Source organism: Pipistrellus hanaki (assembly GCF_964339955.1).
Source record: "Pipistrellus hanaki genome assembly, chromosome: 1".
Taxonomy (NCBI): Eukaryota; Metazoa; Chordata; class Mammalia; order Chiroptera; family Vespertilionidae; genus Pipistrellus; species Pipistrellus hanaki.
Window position 1 is genome coordinate 59,934,407 of NC_140503.1, and position 18,907 is coordinate 59,953,313.

The following is an 18,907-nucleotide window of genomic DNA, read 5'->3' on the forward strand; positions in this document are numbered from 1 at the left end:
GATCTAACAAAAGGCCACACAAGTCTTCTGAGAAGAAAAGGAACCCTGGGACACCAGCTTTACCCAGTGCCACAAGTATTTATCTGATTAGCAAATTGTCACCCAGAGTACGGTAGTAGAGAGCCCCGAGGACATGAACCGGTAAATGTTTTTGTTGTTGGAGTTGGAGGTTTATTATACAGATTTTTAAAGTAAACTTTATTAAGGTATAATTTACATGCATTAAAATATAACGTTTTAAATACAACTTGATGAGTTTTGACAAATGTACTATAGTCAATTTGATTTGGGGTGAAGGGATTAAGGTCACCTGGGATTATGCAGGTTGAGATTTAGCAGAGGGATCCTGGTTAGAAAAGCGAACAACATCAGGGCTCTTGGGAAATATAGAGGCCTGGTACATGAAGTTGGTGTACCAGGGGAGGGGTGTTCCTCTGCTGGCCTGCGCCCTCTTGCAGTCTGGGATCCCTCCGTGCTCCTTACCCCTTGGGGCTGTGAGCCAGGCTTCTGGCTGAGCCACACTTCCGCTGTGGGAGAACACTGACCACCAGGGGGCAGCTCCTGCCTTGAGCGAGCTGCCCCCTAGTGCTCAGTGCAGGTCATAACGACAGCTCCTTCCACCCTTGGGTCTATTTGCTTATTAGAGTTTTATTACATAGGATTATATGGATAGGGAGGAGTGGAAACATCAAGGGCTGGCCTGAGATTGGGCTCGGGGTCTCACTGCACCAGGATCTGGACCTACGGACTATCTGGCAACTTCGTGGCGCCTCTTTGGTCCCCCGGAGGGAGCGGGCCAACTCCCTTTCACAGCAGTTTCACAGGTTTAACCCATGGGGATGTTCCAACCCTCAGCAACCAAGCTTCACTGCTGCCGCGACACTCAGGGGGCCCGACTTTCTCTCCCTCCTTAGTTAGAAACTGGTTTCGGATCTGCATCAGCACCGCGGGGCCGGAAAAAAAGCAAAAGTGCTGCAGCAGGTGTGGGAGCCAGCAATCCCCTATTGGGTCTGCCATCCTCCAGACGCTGGGGGCTCTTGGCAACCAGGCTCTCTGCCCGCCCCTCTGGGCCCGAAAGCCTCCAGGCTGCATGCAGGTCAGCTTCGCTTAGAGACGGAAACAAAGCCGACTTGGGGTCTGCTGGGGAAATCGAGGCGGGACTGGCGATTCTGGGTGAGGAATCTGAGGCTGGCCGCAGCCCTCCTCCCGGGCACCGAGGGAGCCCCCGCCAAAAGCCCAGTCTGAGGGGCGCGACAAACCCAAAAGAAACGGCTGGGGTCGCCGCGGCTCCGGGCGGGAGGCTGGAGAGAGCGAGGCGCCGCCCCGCAGCCGCGAACTCGGGGAGTGGCGCCTGGTGGGTGGGGTCCTGGCGGGGGCGGGACCGACCTGGGCTACCGGCTGTGCCAGTCTCGCCCGCAGAGCGAAAGTAGTTGGTGGTGGCCCTCGCGTGTGGCTCCAGCTCTGCTTGCCCGGACCTCACGGCCATGGCGGGACCCCAGGAGTTTCTGAGCGGGAAGCTCCGGCTCTGCTTCGCCCCCGCGGCCCGGACCAGCCTCCTGCTGCTCAGGCTCAACGACGCGGCGCTGCGGGCGCTGCACGAGTGCCAGCGGCAACAGGTGCGGCGCGCAGCCCCTCTGCCCCGGACCCCAGCCCTCCGCTCCGGCCTCGGCCGAGGGGCTGGGGACAGGGAGCCGCGTCCACACGCCGGCCTCCCGACCTCCCACCTTCTCCGAGTGAAGCCCGCGAGCGCGCGCGCGCGGCCCCTCCCGGCGGCCCCGGAGGGAGGCCTGGGACGCGGCTGCACCTGCGCTCAGCCTGCCTCTGTGCTCTCCCTGCAGGTCCGGCCGGTGATCGCGTTCCAAGGCAGCCGCGGGGTAAGAGCAGACCGGGGTGCGCGCGGGGAGAACAGACGCGGGCTCAGGGCGGGAAGCTGAGAGCCGTCACGGTCTGAAGAAGTTCCTGAGAACTGAACCCGAATGGGGTGAGGGGGCTGCTGGGCTTGTGGTCCCAGGAGGCTGCGGTTGAAGAGTCTGGGCCGTCTCAGCCTCCTGGGAACTCGGGCCTAGCTGCACCTGGTGTGCTAACGAGTCCCCGGGGACCCACCTTCAGTCTTAGGCTGGCTCAGGGAGGAATGGCGTTGGCAGGAGGAGGAAGGGTTGGCTCCATGGGGCTTACCGGTCTTCTGTCACCCCCAGTATCTGAGGCTGCCAGGCCCTGGCTGCTCCCACCTCTTCTCCTTCGTAGTGTCCCAGTGTGGCCAGGAGGGCTCTGGAAGTGGCTTGGACCTTGTGTGCCAACCCTTAAGCAGGTAAGAAAGGGTTTTGTGGGAAATCTAGGAAGGGGATGTCCAGAGCTGCTTTAAAAGTTCTCCACCCTCCTGTTATTTTTGCCACCATCTCTTTCCAGACCTGGGCCTCACCGCCTCCACTGCCTGGGGCCACTCAGGGAGCGCCTCAGTATTTGGGCAGCCATGGATTCTATCCCAGTCCCATCTTCAGGTCAGGAACACAACCTGACTGATGATTCCAGAGAGCCTGAGAATTGGCAGAACATGGGAGATTATTCCAGAGATGGAGTTTCCCAGCCACAGATGGCACTAGAGGTGAGGCCAGAAGAAACCGCTGGGAGTTGGGATAAGGTGGGGCAAAGCCTGAAGCCCAGGGAGCCAAGTGCCACTGCCATTTTCCCTGCCAGGTGCCAGACCCACCAGCAAGCAGCCGAGGACAGTCACTCCCAGGATCCTCGAGGGAACACTCGGCACAGTGGGAAGGAAGGTACTGGGCAGAGTGGGGCTAAGCGGGGAAATGCTTCCTCAAGTCTCCGCCCTAAGTGGTACAATAAGAAATCTAGCTCTACCTCCTACTCTGGTCTTCATCTCTTCCATTCCCTTTTCAAACATCCTAGGAACCAGCCCTGTCTTCCAAACACAGAGCCTGACCAGGCACTGCCTTCTGCTAGCCAGAAACATCTGAACAAGGTAAATTGTAACAGTTTTTCAGAGATTTGTTCAATCTGGCTAAAATTTTAAAATTGGGAGCCTTCATTTTGATGGGAGCAGAGATTATTACATGGAAATAATTTTCAACAAGAGAGTAGGGGGCACAGAGTAGGAGGCTTCTTGACATGCTATTAGTGTGACAAAAGTATTTTCCCCAACAGAAGCGTCCAGCACCTGCAGCCACTGTAAAAGTGAAAGAAAAGAGGCTCAGAACTCTAAACCTACAAGAGGGAGAAGATTGGGAGCAAGAAAATAAACATGAAGACCTGGGCCCCAGACTGGGGCACAGTCCCTCAGTTCAAGCAGGTGAGTTAATGAGTTATGAGAAGAGGATGAAAGTGCCACAGTGGGGGGGAAGATTGATAATCACCTTCACGTCTTCTTCCTTCCTTCACAGGCTCTGAGTCCCTGAGCCCTGAAGCGGTACCAGATTACCTCCTGTGAGTCCCCTGCCATTTCTAAGTTTATCAAACCTTGTGCATACAAGATATTAAGATGAACCTCCTGGGAGCTCGGGGCTTTGGCAGGTAATAAAATTGAAGGTGGTAACTAATCTGCTCCTGGCAGGCAATATGGGGCCATCCAGACTGCAGAGCAGCAACATGCTTATGAGCAGGACTTTGAGAGAGATTATGCTGAATACCGCATCCTGCATGCTCGATTTGGGGCTGCAAGCCAAAGGTTCCTAGAGCTGGGAGCAGAGATCAAGAAAGTTCAGCGAGGAACTCCAGAACACAAGGTAAGGACTGGCCTCGGGATGGCTTCCCAGCTCTACTGGCCATACACCCTTTTTTTTCAGTGACCAAAGTGATAAGCCTGTTTTTTTGTTTTGTTTTGTTTTTTAAATATTTTATTGATTTTTTATAGAGAGGAAGGGAGAGAGATAGAGAGCTTGAAACATCGATGAGAAAAACATCGACCAGCTGCCTCCTGCACACCCCCCACCAGGGATGTGCCCGCAACCAATGTACATGCCCCTGACCGGAACCGAACCCGGACCCTTCAGTCCGCAGACCGACGCTCTACCATTGAGCTAAACCGGTTTCGGTGTGATAAGCCCGTTTTAAGAGAAAAATTATTCTGTATCATTTGGTAGCATGCGAGTAAGTTACTTCCCTCCCTTAAGAGAACTTGTTTTTTTCTCAAGATTAAACTTGATGCTAGCATTTTCTTTGTTTCAGGTGCTGGAAGAAAAGATAGTCCAGGAATATAAAAAGTTCCGAAAGGTAAGACTAGGTCTGGGAATGCTAGCAATAAGGAAAAATGAATTTTTAAAAATTTTTTTTTGACATGGATGCTTTTTCTCTGCAGCGGTACCCAGGTTACAGGGAAGAAAAGTGTCGCTGTGAGTACCTGCATCAGAAATTGTCCCACATCAAAGGTCTCATCCTGGAGTTTGAGGAAAAGAACAGGGGCAGCTGAACTGGTCAGGAGCTATCGACCCTCTCTGTCCAGTGTGATACAAAGGACAAAACAGCTGTAAATGAAGTAGAGAGCAACTGTTTGCTCTTGCTATCGCTGAATCCATGGTGGCAAGTAGGAGAGCTGCTCTAGGTTAAGGTTTGATTTTCATTGTTGCCATATATTAATTTTTAGGGTGTGGGCACAGTGCCAACACTCTATAGCTGTGCCCAGGAGACTAAGAAAAGCAGCAGAGGCTTGGCTTCTCCTCCTTTAGTTCAGCAAGTCATTTGCAGATCTTAAGAAAGAAATGACACCCTTTTCGGGACAAGATACCTCAAGGACATTAGAATGGTAGCCTCCCTAATAAAACAGTAACTTTTAGGAAGTTGTGACACACCTGGATGTAATGCGGAATGGCTTGGGGTCTTATCAATGTACTGAAAGTGAATTCTTTTACAAACATGGCTAAACAACTAAAACGGTCTCTGTGTCCTTTGTACAAGTTTACATGCTTTCCTTAACTCTTCCAAAGCAGGGGTAAGAACCACTTACCCCTGGCTCTGTCTGAACCACTTCCGGGATCTCAAAAACAATTAGATCTCCAGATCCCAACCCAGTCTTGTGAATTAGAATCTTCAAGATTATGGTTAGGCTTCTTCTTCAAACACTATGGATGATCCTGATAAATATTCTCCTATATAATAAAGAGCTAATAAGCTAATTAACCAAACAGCCCGAGGACTGTTCGAAGCAGGGGCTGCGAGGACTGAGCCCCCTGTAAGAATTTCATGCATTGGGCCTCTAGTTTTGCTATAAGTCTCTACCAAAACCATCTTATAATTGACAACTAGAGATGACAGTAGAAAAAAAGTTCTCTTTGTTGTTAATCCCTGAGGATATTTTTCCATTGATTTTCAGAGAGTGGAAGTGAGGAGGAGAGACAGAGAGAAGCATCAATGCAAGAGAGACACACTGATTGGTTGCCTCCCGCATGTGCCCCAACAGGCTTGGGCTGGAGTCTGTGACCAGGGAATAGAATCCGGGACCCTTCAGTCTGCAGGCCGATACTCTATCCACTGAGCCAAACTAGCTAGGGCAAGTTCTCCTTTTCTAAACATCGAGGTTGAAGATCATTTACTATTAGAGCTCCTATCTGGAAATATTCAGTGACTGAAAACTATAATCATGGATAGGATTTGGATGTACTCACAAGAAGGATGAGGGGAAATGGTTCAATGCATTTCTCATTGTTGTATAAGAAAGTGGATGCTTCACTCACAACCTCGAATGATACTGCCTTTCCCAATCCACTGGAAAGGAAAATTAACAGGCCACACCCTGGGCTTTGGGGGAGACAGCTGCGCCCTGCAGTGTCAGCAATTCTTGAAACAACTTGGATGGAACCCCAACCTGCTGCCACACCCACTCAGGGCATTTCTGGGTAAAAAACAGCTCTTGGGAGGTATAAACCCAGTCAGCTACATGGCAAGGACAAACAGCAACCCATCCTTAAGGCACAGACAGGGTCAGGAACAGATTCCAACAAGGGCACCTGTTCTAATTATCCAGCTAGGGACCTGGGCAATAACCATGTAAGGATAGAGACAACATTTGAGAAGGATTTATAGGTGAAAACTATGGAGTCAAAATGGTTGGTCTACAGCTGTACTGACCGAGATGGTGGCTACTAGCCCTCTATGTGACTGTTTAAATTAATAAAACTTAAAATGTAGTTCCTAGACACATTTCAAATTCTTAATAGCTACATGTTTTAGACAATGTTATAGAACATTTCCATTATTGCAGAAAGTTCTATTGGACAGTGCTGGGCTAGAGAACCGCTGGTTTCCCACCTCATGGAAAAGACAGTTTAAAGGGGGCTCATTTATTATCACTGTTCCAAATGTACAAAAAAAATTAGAAAATAACCCCCCAACTCAATTCCCCCACCCCCAGCAACACAAATAATTTTTCCCAAAAGCACAAACATAAACTGGTCCTGGTGTTTCCACAAACAGTGCAGCTAAGAAACAGTTTAGAGAAAATTTAACAGGATTCAGATAATATCCATCTATCCTCTCAGCCCTGAGAGGTAATCATCCCATATGGGTACCAGTCCTTCCGAATGGTTTTTCCAGCTCTGGTGGAAGAGTCCTTTACAAAGTGGTGTGTTTGGCTGCTTTAGAGATCCTCCTGTGCCTTCTTCTTCTTCTTGGGTTTTTCTTCTTGAATGATAGGGGTGTTTGTAGCCTCTCGCTGTAGATAGCTAATAAAATCACTTAATTCACGGCCACCCTGAAAACAGAAAGATGACCATGAAAATTTAGTCATTTAAAGAACCCTGGGTTTCCCCCAACCCCTAGTAAGATTTTTGAGTTTGTAAAAGCACATTAACAACCACATATATTGATGAGAGTTGCAAGAGTTTCCAGTTAAATAAATACAGCTAGATATATACAAGCTTGTGTGAGTATGTGTGTGTCTATTGTTGAGAGCTGAGACAATGCACTTACTTCATATTTCTTTGGATCTAGCTTCTTGTTGGCTGGAGAGAAGTAGATGGTAGGAAAACTAAGGAAAAAAAAAAATAAATGAGTTGACTACTTTCCAGTTCTAGAGTAACTGTCATACTAGTACATTTCCTTAATAACTGTTTCTTGGAGTAACTTCTCTTTATGATTTCTTTCTTTTTTGTTAATCCTCACATGAGGATACTTTCCCACTGATTTTTAGGGACAGTGGAAGAGAGAAGGAAAGACAGAGAGAAATATCAGTATGAGAAACACATTGGTTGGATGCCTCCTGCGCACTCCCTGACCAAAGCCTGGGCTAGGGAGGAGTCTGCAACCAAGGCATGTGCCCAGGACCATAATTGAACCTGGGATTCTTTGGTATGCAGGCCAAAGCTCTATCCACTGAGCTAAACTGGCTAGGGCCATGATTTCTAATCTGTCCAGACAGCACTCTCCATCAATGGCTAGGGTTACATCCAACCAAAACTCAGGAATATGAGAGCTCACAAATCTGTGACAGTCATGTAGGGCCCATGTTGCAGAACTCTAAACCAGGGAAGGTATCAGTGGTTCTGTGCTCAACTGGAGTATGAGGGCTTCCCAAACTATAATATACCAAATCAAAAATGGCTTACCAGCTTTTTTTTTTTTTTTTTTTTTTTGTCAATTGGCTACACATTTTTATTAGTTTTAAATCTACTTACCCTCTGACTTCATATGGAGAAGGCACATCATTGGCTGTGGCATCCATCTTAGCTATGATAATATTTGGATCTTTTCTGAGCTGTTAATAAAAAAGTTAAATTTTTAAGTTTCAAGTTTCAGTGACTGAGAAACAGTCAGTTCAGGACTTAAAACAATCCCATTTTAAAACACCTACATAAGTTTTGCTGCTCAGAAAAGAATAGTTAACATTGCCTTTCACAAGTTTCCCTTTTCTCTCTGGGTTCCATATTAAGACTCTATATACAGCCACCTTCAAAACTACCTAGCTGAAAGAAGACTGTAAGGGCTAAGCCAAGTGTTTTAAGATGAAGGAATATAATGGTTTCATATAAACCATTACCAAAATTCAGAAGCCATTTTAAAATACCATTTTAAATAAAGATCAATATATATTGATCTTTAAAGAGTCAGAGGGATAGAAAAAGAGAAACATCATAGCATCATAGATTGGCTGCTTCCTACATGCCCCCTCTTGGGGATCAAACTTGCAACCCAGCCATGTGCCGACTGGGAATTGAACCAGTGACCTCATGGTTCATGGGTTGAAGCTCAACCACTGAACAACACTGACAGGGCAGCATGTATATTTAAACCATAATCTAGATCAGTGGTTCCCAAACTTTTTTGCCCATGCCCCACCTAAGCATCTCTAAAATCCTGATGCTCTCCCTGTGACATATAATTCTTATTACTCAAAAAGTGAACTCCTGCCGGGACCGGTTTGGCTCAATGGATAGAGCGTCAGCTTGGGGACTGAAGGGTCCCGGGTTCGATTCCAGTCAAGGGCATGTACCTTGGTTGCGGGCATATCCCCAGTAGGGGGTGTGCAAGAGGCAGCTGATCGATGACTCTCTCTCATCCATGTTTCTGGCTCTCTATCTCTCTCCCTTCCTCTCTGTACAAAATCAATAATTTTATTATATATATATATATATATATATATATATATATATATATATATATATATATATATTAAGTGAACTGTTCATGTGGAGGAAGCCTAAACAAGCTTCCTTGGTCTAAACAAGCTTCCAAAGAACATGGCATCCATGAAAGAGAAAAATATAAGAATGAAAAGACAGCTGAAGTATTAGTTCCTCAAGAAATTGTTAAAAAAAATAATAATATGAAGGGATATGAAAAAATAGCAAAGTTTCAAAACATAGAGAACTGAGATGCATAAATATGTGCAATATATATTTATATACTGTATATGAGGGACCCTAGAATCATAAAAAGGCAAAAAATTCACTTAATAACTCATTCTTCATTGCCCCCCTTAAAAAACAAATTGCCTCCCTGTAGGGTGTGTGTCCCACACTGGGAACCACTAATCTAGATTGAGTCTGTTTTTTTGTTTTTTGTTTTTTTTTTTTAGAGAGAGAAGGGAGGGGGAATAGAATTAGAAACATCCATACAAGAGAAACATCAATCAGCTGCCTCCTGCACACCCCCTACTGGGGATGTGCCCGCAACCACAGCACATGCCCTTAACCAGAATCAAACCTGGGACTGCTTCAGTCCACAAGCTGATGCTCTATCCACGGAGCCAAACCAGTTAGGGCGGGGTTTTTTTTGTTTGTTTGTTTTTTTTTAACATTAAAAAGAAATTATTATTTTGTTGTTGTTAATCCTCACCTGAGGATATTTTTCCATCGATTCTCAAAGAGAGTAGAAGAGAGAGGGAAAGACAGAGAGAAACATTGATGTGCGAGAAAAACATCAATTGGTGGCATCCTGCACACACTCCGGCCAGGGCCCCCAGTGGGGAGGAGCCTACGACTGAGGTACGTGCCCTTGACAGGGATCAAAGCCAGGACCCTTTGGTCTGTAGGCCAACGCTATATCCACTGAGCCAAACCAACACGGGCGAATCTGATGGTTTTATGACAGGTATTTGAGGCATTGCTCAGGCTAAACACTAGGAGGAAATCAGGAGAAAGTGAATAAAGAGTAGATAAGGTAACTAAATAGCCAATGTGTCAACATCCCCACTCAAATTTTATCTTCAGAATATGGTTCAGACTTACCTTCTCTCCCAGTTCTTTATACTTAGGTTCCAGATTCTTACAGTGACCACACCAAGGAGCATAAAATTCAATCAGCACATCTTTGTTTACATCATTCACTATTTCATCAAAATTCTCTGCTACCACTACCTGGAAAACATGGAAGATTCTCTAGTTGGTAAGGTGAGTTGAGGAATAAATTCACAACTTATATTTGTTTCTGGACCCAATCCCTTTAAAATATGTTGTGTTCTAATCCCTCTCAAATTTGATGTGATGTCACTGAAACCCAAAACACATTTATAGATTGTATTAAAGATTCGGTCAGTTGGGAGAAGTCAATGGGGGGAAAAGGAGACATATATAATATTTTCAACAATAAAAAACTGAACCAACCTTTTCAACCAGTAAAGGAAAAAAAAAAAAAGATACTGTCATTCCCCAGAAATCAATTCATTCCTATGTTTAGGAAGGCACAGGAAACAAGTATTACCCAATCTGTCCTTAAAAGAATCTTAAAATTATTCTTAGGGGTTAGCTTGCTCTGTCCCAAAGAGGAACCTAGCTTGATACAAATACCACCAAAAAATTCTATGGAGGTCTTATAGTCCTGTCCCAATTGAGCATTATCAGTTCTGTCAATGCTTACTTATTTCATGTCTGAGGAGGGGAGGGAATGAGGACAAGTAAAAACCTGATAACAAGGTCTTCACTTAGACCCAGCATTTTTGGAAGAAATGAGGAGAGGCTCATAGAAGCCTGGGGAGGCTATGAGCATCTCACCTTTACGGGCCCATCATTGCTCTCTGGGATTGGCTCAGACTTCAGGTATCTCTTCAGGTTGCCATCAAAGTAATCCTGCAGGAATCTCTCAAGAGCCTTGCCATCACGCCTGCCAATTGGAAAAGAAGGGTCAGGTTTGTTAATTTATTCCCATCATTGAGAGGATTAAAAGCAATTTCTTAGAATAGTTTCTATTCTACATGTTTTAGCTTTAAGATTAGAATGAAATTGGAAGCTTAAAAAAATGGGGGAGGCACTCTTACCTTTCAATAATCAGGACTACTGACTGGACAAAAAAAGCAATCACTTCTTAGTATTTCTAGTGTGTTCTTTGTGGATTAAAGGGCAGAGAAGGAAGAAAACATTGGTCTTCTGAAAAGTCAATTCTACCTAAGAACCAGTTTTATTTTGTTGCTTCAGAGAATAGTGCTAATTTATTACATCTCATCTTACTGATTCGTTCACAAGGAAGATTTTCACTTGTGTTGATTTCCCAAAGTCTCAGAAGATGAAAGTCAAAATTATCTGGGACCTAAGACCTCTCCACATCCCTGAGTTTACTTTAGGCCAATGTGGTATTCCAAGAAGGAAAATATATTCTGTAGGTTTGAGAAGAGATTGGATTGGTCTAAAGTTACATAAATTTCAGAGAGACTGTCTAGTATTCTTTATGGTACTAATGGCAGGATGGAAACAATCATGTAAGAATTCCAAGCTGCCATTTTACATTATTATTTATCATGACCCTTAAATACTGTAATTAATTGAGAAAAGTGAGTCATAAGGTTTTGACTAGAAGACCTATCTTCACATTTGAACATTCACCTTTATAAATTCTCAGTAGTGTAAAAGGCTTTTAATAGTTTCCTTGAAGAATCAAATCCCAAACCCATGCTAACGTGTAACTCACGAGAATTCCTCCTGCATGACAAACTTCTCTCCTTTTGCAGTTCTGATAGCAACAACAGGAATCTCTCCAGAAGTGCTTTCCAAACCAAAATCGGAAAGATCATGGCTAAAGGTCTTGCGGCTAGCTACAGCAAAGTTAAGTTTGTGTCCAGCATCCAGGAATTTCTTTGCTACCATCATCACCCTGTGGGAAACAAGCGAAATTTATGCCTATGCCGAGATTACAACAGGGTGGTAAAGCACTCTGAAACCAAGAAGCAAGAGTCTAGGAAGCAAAGGCTAAGTTTTATAGTCCATGAGCCCCTGGAATCAGTCTGAACTTGTGTTCCTCGGCATTAACACAGGATTATGGTGCACTCTAACGTCCCACTGAACTTCACGGGTGGTGCCCAATCAAATGGTTCATTACCGCTGAATTTTGATACACACCCACACACACTGAAATATTGCAGGCATAACAGCTAATCTGAAAAGAAAGCTTATAAGGCTAAAATGCACTGAGTCTCAATGGGCAAGTAGGCACAATATTTTAGAGTACATTTTAGAATCACATTTGCATTTTTTACTTGGAGAAGAAATCAGCTGTATCACAAGGCAAAGGAATACCAATGGAAGATATGCCCATTAGATTTGAGAAATAGTTTGTTATATTATTTGTCCTTATGGCTCCAAATGTTTTTGAAGTCAACTGTTCCCATTCTTATCTGCTCTCCCATCACACATGGACTGTTTACAAAGGGGAAATACGACCCTTATACCTGTTTCTCCAGTAGTTGGAACCTTTAGCATTCTTTTCGTAGTCCACATCATAGTATGCCACAAGTAAGTCCTTGCCCTGTATCAAGTCTTTATTATCTTCTGTCATGTGAGGGCAGATACCAAAACTGAAATGAAATAATATATTACCAAATTTGGTAGGTTTATATCTGCTATTATTATTATTATTATTATCCCTTGATTGAGACTATTTAATCCAAAACATGGCTCAGTTTAGTAATTGAGAAATACAATATATAATGAAGCCAAGAAATCCAAAACAAGTTATAAAAAGGTACTCACATGTTTTCCTGGATAAACTTTTTAATCTTGCCACTGGTCATTTTCTGTTCTTTATATGCAGAAATTTTGTCTTCAAACTTGTTCATCAGATGTGAAGGACGAAACAAGGTGATACCTCTTTAAAAAAAAAAAAAAAAAAAGTCTTAGTAGGTAGACAGCAGAACTGTCTCCCATCTTTTATTTAAAGCTCAGACTATCTACTCTTGCTGCCACTTTTACTATCATCATTTAAGCACATAAGAACTCTTTTTTGGGACCACAGAGTTGGCAATATGACCTTCTTATCAACACTAAGATGCTAACTACCTTAATCTCAAGTGGAGTAATTTGGTTTAAGGGTTTAATAAACTCTGGATTAAAGAGTTATGAGATCTTGGTTCTAATTCTGGTTCTACCACTAATTTCAAAGACCCTGCACCAGGCATCAATTTAATTCTTCAGCTCTTTCATCAGTACAAAATGGGGTTAGAGTAGATGATTAATGCTTAAACCTATAAAAACTATAACAAATATAGGAGAATCCAAGATGGCTGCTCGGGTAGGCACCTAGCCGCAGCCGCACGCAACAATTTCAATAAAATACAACTAAAATATAAAATGGACATTACCCAGAACTACAGGAAAGTCGACTGACTGGAAATTCTACAACGAGAAGCAAGGAGAAAACCAGAAGGAAGCGCGGAGGAGCTGTAAAAGCCCAAGGTACGGAGACACGCGGCGTGCGCGGAGAGGACAGAACCGGAGAGGAGGGAAGCCGAGTGCCTGGCTGGCGTTCCCTAGCGGGAAGGAGATAAACACTCCGACTGTGCTGGGCCCCCAACTGCTCTGAACCCCCGTTCTAGGCCAGGCCCCGGGGACCCAGGCTCATCCAGAGGGAGCTGGGCTGTAAGGCGGAACCCGGGGAAGCAGCAAAAGGAGGTCCCAGAGGCGCGCACACAGCGCGCAGAGAAGGGCCGGCCGGCTGTGCCGTAGGACTGCCCTGGCGGGAAGGAGACAGGGGCTCCAGACTGCTCTGAACGCCATCTCCAACTCCACTTCCAACTGAACTGAACCCCAGTTTCGGGCCCATTGCGGGAGAGCTACACAGTTTGGTAGCAGGCGAAAATCGAGGGCACCTTTCTCTCAGAGGCGCTTGCAACAAGTACTGAAGGACCCTGAGTCTCAGGAGTCCCATAGGGCGGGGCTGACGGAAGCCAAGGCTGTAGGCTCCACCCTGAAACCCCGCCCCATCAGAAAAGCTGCCTGCGAAAATGGCTAAACCAAACAGATCACAAACGAAAGAAATGGAGGACAAAAAGCGACTGGATATAGAGTTCAAAACCACACTTATAAGGTTTTTCAAGAGTATCCTAGAAAAGGCCGATAAAATAAATGAGACCTATGAGGATATGAAAAGGGATCAACAAGAAATAAAGAATACATTGTCTGAAATAAAAAATATTATACAGAGTCCTAAAAACAGAATAGAAGATCGCAAGAATCAAGTCAAAGATTTGGAACATAAAGAGCCAGAAGACACTCCTCTGCAGAAGCTAGAAGGCAAGAGAATCCAGAAAATTGAAGATAATGTAAGAAACCTCTGGGACAACTTCAAACGATCCAACATCAGAATCATGGGGGTCCCAGAAGATGAGAGAGAGCAAGATATCGAAAACATACTGAAAGAAATAGTGACAGAAAACTTCCCCCACCTGGGGAAAGAATTGGACTTACAAGTCCAGGAAGCACACAGAACTCCAAATAAGAGGAATCCAAAGAGGACCACACCAAGACAAATCATAATTAAGATTCCAAGAGCAAAGGACAAAGAGAGAATATTAAAAGCAGCAAGAGCTAAGCAGGTGGTTACCTATAAAGGAGCACCTATACGATTGTCAGCTGATTTCTCAACAGAAACCATGCAGGCCAGACGGGAATGGCAAGAAATATTCAAGGTGATGAATAGCAAGAACCTACAGCCAAAAATACTCTACCCAGCAAAGCTATCACTCAGAATCGAAGGTCAGATAAAGAGCTTCACTAATAAAAAAAAGCTAAGGGAGTTCATCACCACCAAACCAGAATTATATGAATTGCTGAAGGGGGTTCTTTCAGAAGAGAAAGTAAATAAAGATAAAAATTATGAACAACAAATACGTAACTATCAACAAGTGAATCTAAAAACCAAGGAAATTAAAAAAAAAAATCTGATGAACAATATTAACTGTTGAATATAATAGAATCAGAGGTATGGAAGGGGAGTGAACTAATGATTCTTGGGGAAAAGGGGACAGGGGAATGTGGGAAGAGACTGAACATAAACTGTGCACCTATGGATGAGGACAATGGGGAGTGGGGAAAGGGCAGAGGGTGGGGTGGGAAGGGGGGGGAAGGAACACTTGTAATAATATGAACAATAAAAATTTATTTAAAAAAAAAACAAAAACAAAAAACAAATATAACCAACTTCCCCCCAAAGCCCCAATATGTACAATACAATAAAGCAGAGCTTGATCTTATTGGAAAGTACCTTGTCCTGCAACTCTGCTACACAGAAGGAAAATTACTTTATTAGAGAAAATATCTTTAAAATTTTTCCCAGCTGTAATAGTCTATAGGTAGATATACAATTATAATATTTGGTTTGAGTTCATTGAAAATTCTTTTGTTCTAGATTTCTTTATACTAATAAACCAAATTTGCAAATACATGCTGGACAAGCAAGAATGTGAACAGGGCACCTTATGACAGCCTCATATAAGGATGTCACAAACTTTTCAGTAGGACTTCTAAGCAGGTGCTGGTAGACCAATTTAAATGGAAGCATGACAGGCAGCCACAATGAACAAATCTGAGGTTAAAAGGCTGGTACATAGCCCTAACTCAGTGGTCGGCAAACTCATTAGTCAACAGAGCCAAATATTAACAGTACGACAATTGAAATTTCTTTTGAGAGCCAAAATTTTTAAACTTAAACTTCTTTTAACGCCACTTCTTAAAAATAGACTCACTCAGGCCATGGTATTTTGTGCAAGAGCCACATTCAAGGGGCCAAAGAGCTTTAAGTGCCTCGCAAGCCGCAGTTTGCTGACCACGGCCCTAACTGATTTGGTTCAGTGGATCGAGTGTTAGCCTGCGGACTGAAGGGTCCCAGATTTGATTTCGGTCAAGGGCATGTACCTTGGTTTCAGGCACATCCCCAAAGGGTTTCTAACTATCCCTCTCCCTTCCTCTCTGTAAAAAATCAATAAAATAAAATAAAAAAAATTTAAAAAGTCTAACACATAGTGTCCTTAATGAGCCACAAGTGGCTCCTGTTCTTTTTTTTTTTTTTTAAATAGATTTTATTGATTTTTTACAGAGAGGAAGAGAGAGGGATAGAGAACTAGAAACGTCGATGAGAGAGTAACATCGACCAGCTGCCTCCTGCACACCCCCCACCGGGGATGTGCCCGCAACCAAGGTACATGCCCTTGACCGGAATCGAACCCGGGACCTTTCAGTCGGCAGACCGACGCTCTACCACTGAGCCAAACCGGCTTCGGCGGCTCCTGTTCCATTTATAGACCTGGTGTCTCTCAATCTAAAAGGCAGAACCATATGATCAAGGCTGCCAACTCTGCAGCCAGACTTTCTAGGTTCAAATCTTAGTTCTGCTACTTACTATGGAAAGCTAGAAAAATTACTTAACCTCTTTGAGGGTTTTCTCCTCTGTAAAATGGGGAAAATAATAGATCTGTCTCACTTGGTTGTTAAGAGAATTAAATGAGTTAACAGTAAATGACACACAGTAAATGTTACATAGTTTGTTAAATATGAATAAGTAACACTAGCCCTTGGAACACTTTTAGAAAACCTTATGTGCTCACCCTGAGTGATCTTATCTAGCCCAATGGTTTCTATAACTATTCATATGTGGTTGACCTATAAATCATTATCTCTAGTTCAGAAATATTCCTGAATTCTAGTCTCATCTATCCAATTGTCTGTCCACTGGGTCTTCACCACTTGGATGTCATATAAACTCCTCCAATTCACTGTGACAAAATAGATCTCATAGTCATTACCCCCCAATTTGTTTCACTTTGTCTTTTTACCAGCTTGATGATGACTGTCATCGGTCCAGTCATTTTAGAAACCTAGACTCTAGCTCTTCCCCTTTTCACACACAGGGACTAAATCCTGTTTTACTCTCACTTTTCCTCTTCATTGCCCCTAATACTACCTTAATCTCGACTCTCAGATGTCACCCTTAGTTTACTCTCTTGACTGCCTTGCCATCTCTCCCATTTCAAACCACCACAATATGGATGCCAGTGACTTTTCTCCTCAAACACAAAATTATTGTTACTCTCCAACTCAAAGTCTTTCAATAGAGTTTAAATGTCTAAAATAAAAAATCTAAATTCTTCTGTATGGTACTTAACATTTATAATTTGGTATCTTCTTAGCTCTCCAACCTTACCTCCTACTATGACTTGTTACTACAAGTTCCAACATGCCAAGGTTGTTTTACATTTCATTGCTAGCATTCTTGTGCTCTATCTGGTATAATTTTTATCCCAACTGCCATAACCTGCCTGGAAAAATTCATGTCAAGACACACATCAAAAGTCACCTCTAGGAAGACTTTTCTGATACTACTTGGCACTCCAGAAGGAAATTAAATCACCCCCCTCCTTTATAATTCCACTCCACCCAGCACGTATAGCATACCTATAATGCTCACTACACACTACACATTTTTACATCTATCCACTGTCTCTACCTACTAGATGCCCTCAAAGGTTGCAACAGTGTCCAGAACTTAGCTTAATGCTTAGCAAGTGCTCAATAAACCTTTAAAAAACAGCCAAGCATTAAAAATCACCAGTCCACACAATAACACTTGGTCCATAATTTACAAGGGGATACATCTCAGTCACTTACTCTCCATCATCATCATATTTGTTCACCAGAGACTCAATATTGGTGTGTGCAAATCGGTAGTTATCCCTCAAGTTGCTGGCTGCTTTTAGAAATTCAGAGTGAGCTTCACTGAATAAATCCTTGAAAAAACCTATATAAAAAATGTCAAACACAAAGGAGAAATAGTAAGTGCCAAGATATAACCTAAAACTTTAAAATTCTTCTATTTTTTTTAATTGAATTTTTTTAGAGAGGAAAGGGCAAGGGGTGGGAGTGTGGAGGGTAGAGAGAGAAATATCAATCATGGATTTGTTGTTCCACCCATTTATGCATATTGGTTGCTTCCTGTATGTGCCCCGACTGGAGAGTGAACCCGAAACCTTGGCATATCGGGATGACACTAACCAACTGAGCTACCTAGTGAGGGCTAAATTCTGTTTTTTTAAAGCCTTTATTTCATTATGGACAGGCAAAGCAATGTGGGCAGGAAGATTGGGTCTGCTTTGCCATGACTACCTAGGACAGTGGTCGGCAAACTCATTAGTTAACAGAGCCAAATATCAACAGTACAACGGTTGAAATTTCTTTTGAGAGCCAAATTTTTTAAACTTAAGCTTCTTATAATGCCACTTCTTCAAAATAGACTCGCCCAGGCCATAAACCAACTTCTGCGCATGGGCCACAAAGTTTCAACTGCATTGTACACGCATGCCTGCACACAGTATTTTGTGGAAGAGCCGCACTCAAGGGGCCAAAGAGCTGAATGTGGCTCGAGAGCCTCGGTTTGCCGACCACTGACCTAGGAAATCTGACAAAACACTTAGGATGAGAATTCTTCCTGTACCTTTTAAAATATTTTTGAATGAGCCAAAATAGGATTTGTCAGGGTTCAGTCTTAGTTTTTCACAATTAAATAATTTGTGCAAACTGCTTAACTCCTTAAAGTTTCAGGATTAAATAAGGCAGTATGTCAAAATAAATGTAAATCACTTCACCATATTTTTTCTGTCTTTTCTTTAGAGACTTTCTAAAGTTTAGAAAAGTGAATGAAACAAATGTTTAATAAATGTCTGCTTGCAGTTTACTCCCTGTAAAATATACTCAATCAGTAAAATCCGTATGATAAATGGCTTTTAGTCAAAACTAAATTATAAACCATCTTCTAGTGCCAGAAAGTCAGTTTTATTATAATATTAGGAATTCAGAGGAACACAAACACAGCTTATATGTTTAAATTTATTTAGTCAAGTCTATTACAGATATAAAACAAACACCCAACATGTACAATTGGCTCAAGTTATTTTAAGGATAAAATGAGCTACTGTAACACGGGAAAGCAAAGACAGCTGTAAAAATATATACATAACTTAGCAATTTGATCTTAAATTTTAAATTCTCCATTATTGTGAAAATAGCAGACACAGAGGTCTATTACTTACTTGTGTCCTGCCACCTTAAAACCCTATTTTCAGTCATAACTACCCTATTACTTGAGTTGAAGTTTAGATTTTAAGACATGCTAGAAAAAGCTGAAGATACTCCTATTTCAGCCCTTTAATTGAAATTACATTTTTACATATGTAAGAACAGACACTCAAAACACCAATTCCCCGCCCCCC

General features: G+C 43.1%; 2 protein-coding genes across 5 annotated transcripts in view; one reads left to right on the forward strand and one right to left on the reverse strand.

The window, feature by feature from the left end:
- On the forward strand, positions 1–6,395 carry ELL3 (elongation factor for RNA polymerase II 3). 4 transcript variants are annotated; one of them, XM_084903441.1, is made up of 11 exons: positions 3–1,616; positions 1,839–1,874; positions 2,196–2,308; positions 2,407–2,602; positions 2,695–2,774; positions 2,905–2,977; positions 3,160–3,304; positions 3,396–3,438; positions 3,566–3,737; positions 4,180–4,224; positions 4,310–6,395. In XM_084903441.1, the coding sequence occupies exons 1-11, from the start codon at positions 1,485–1,487 to the stop codon at positions 4,418–4,420; spliced, it is 1,146 nt and encodes a 381-aa protein (XP_084759567.1). In that variant the 5' UTR covers positions 3–1,484; the 3' UTR covers positions 4,421–6,395. The 4 variants fall into 4 exon arrangements, with proteins under 4 accessions (XP_084759566.1, XP_084759565.1, XP_084759564.1 ...); XM_084903440.1 differs by having other exon boundaries at positions 1–1,874; XM_084903439.1 differs by having other exon boundaries at positions 1–1,616; positions 2,407–2,977.
- PDIA3 (protein disulfide isomerase family A member 3) overlaps positions 6,272–18,907 on the reverse strand; it is a 23,996-nt gene continuing 11,360 nt past the window's right edge. The window contains exons 5-13 of the mRNA XM_084903475.1: positions 17,310–17,439; positions 12,402–12,518; positions 12,101–12,226; positions 11,344–11,526; positions 10,434–10,542; positions 9,672–9,800; positions 7,620–7,699; positions 6,916–6,973; positions 6,272–6,697 (exon numbers count right to left, since the gene is read on the reverse strand). Coding sequence (XP_084759601.1) covers positions 6,584–6,697; positions 6,916–6,973; positions 7,620–7,699; positions 9,672–9,800; positions 10,434–10,542; positions 11,344–11,526; positions 12,101–12,226; positions 12,402–12,518; positions 17,310–17,439 — 1,046 coding nt within the window. The 3' untranslated portion in view covers positions 6,272–6,583. The remainder of the gene's footprint in view (positions 6,698–6,915; positions 6,974–7,619; positions 7,700–9,671; positions 9,801–10,433; positions 10,543–11,343; positions 11,527–12,100; positions 12,227–12,401; positions 12,519–17,309; positions 17,440–18,907) is intronic.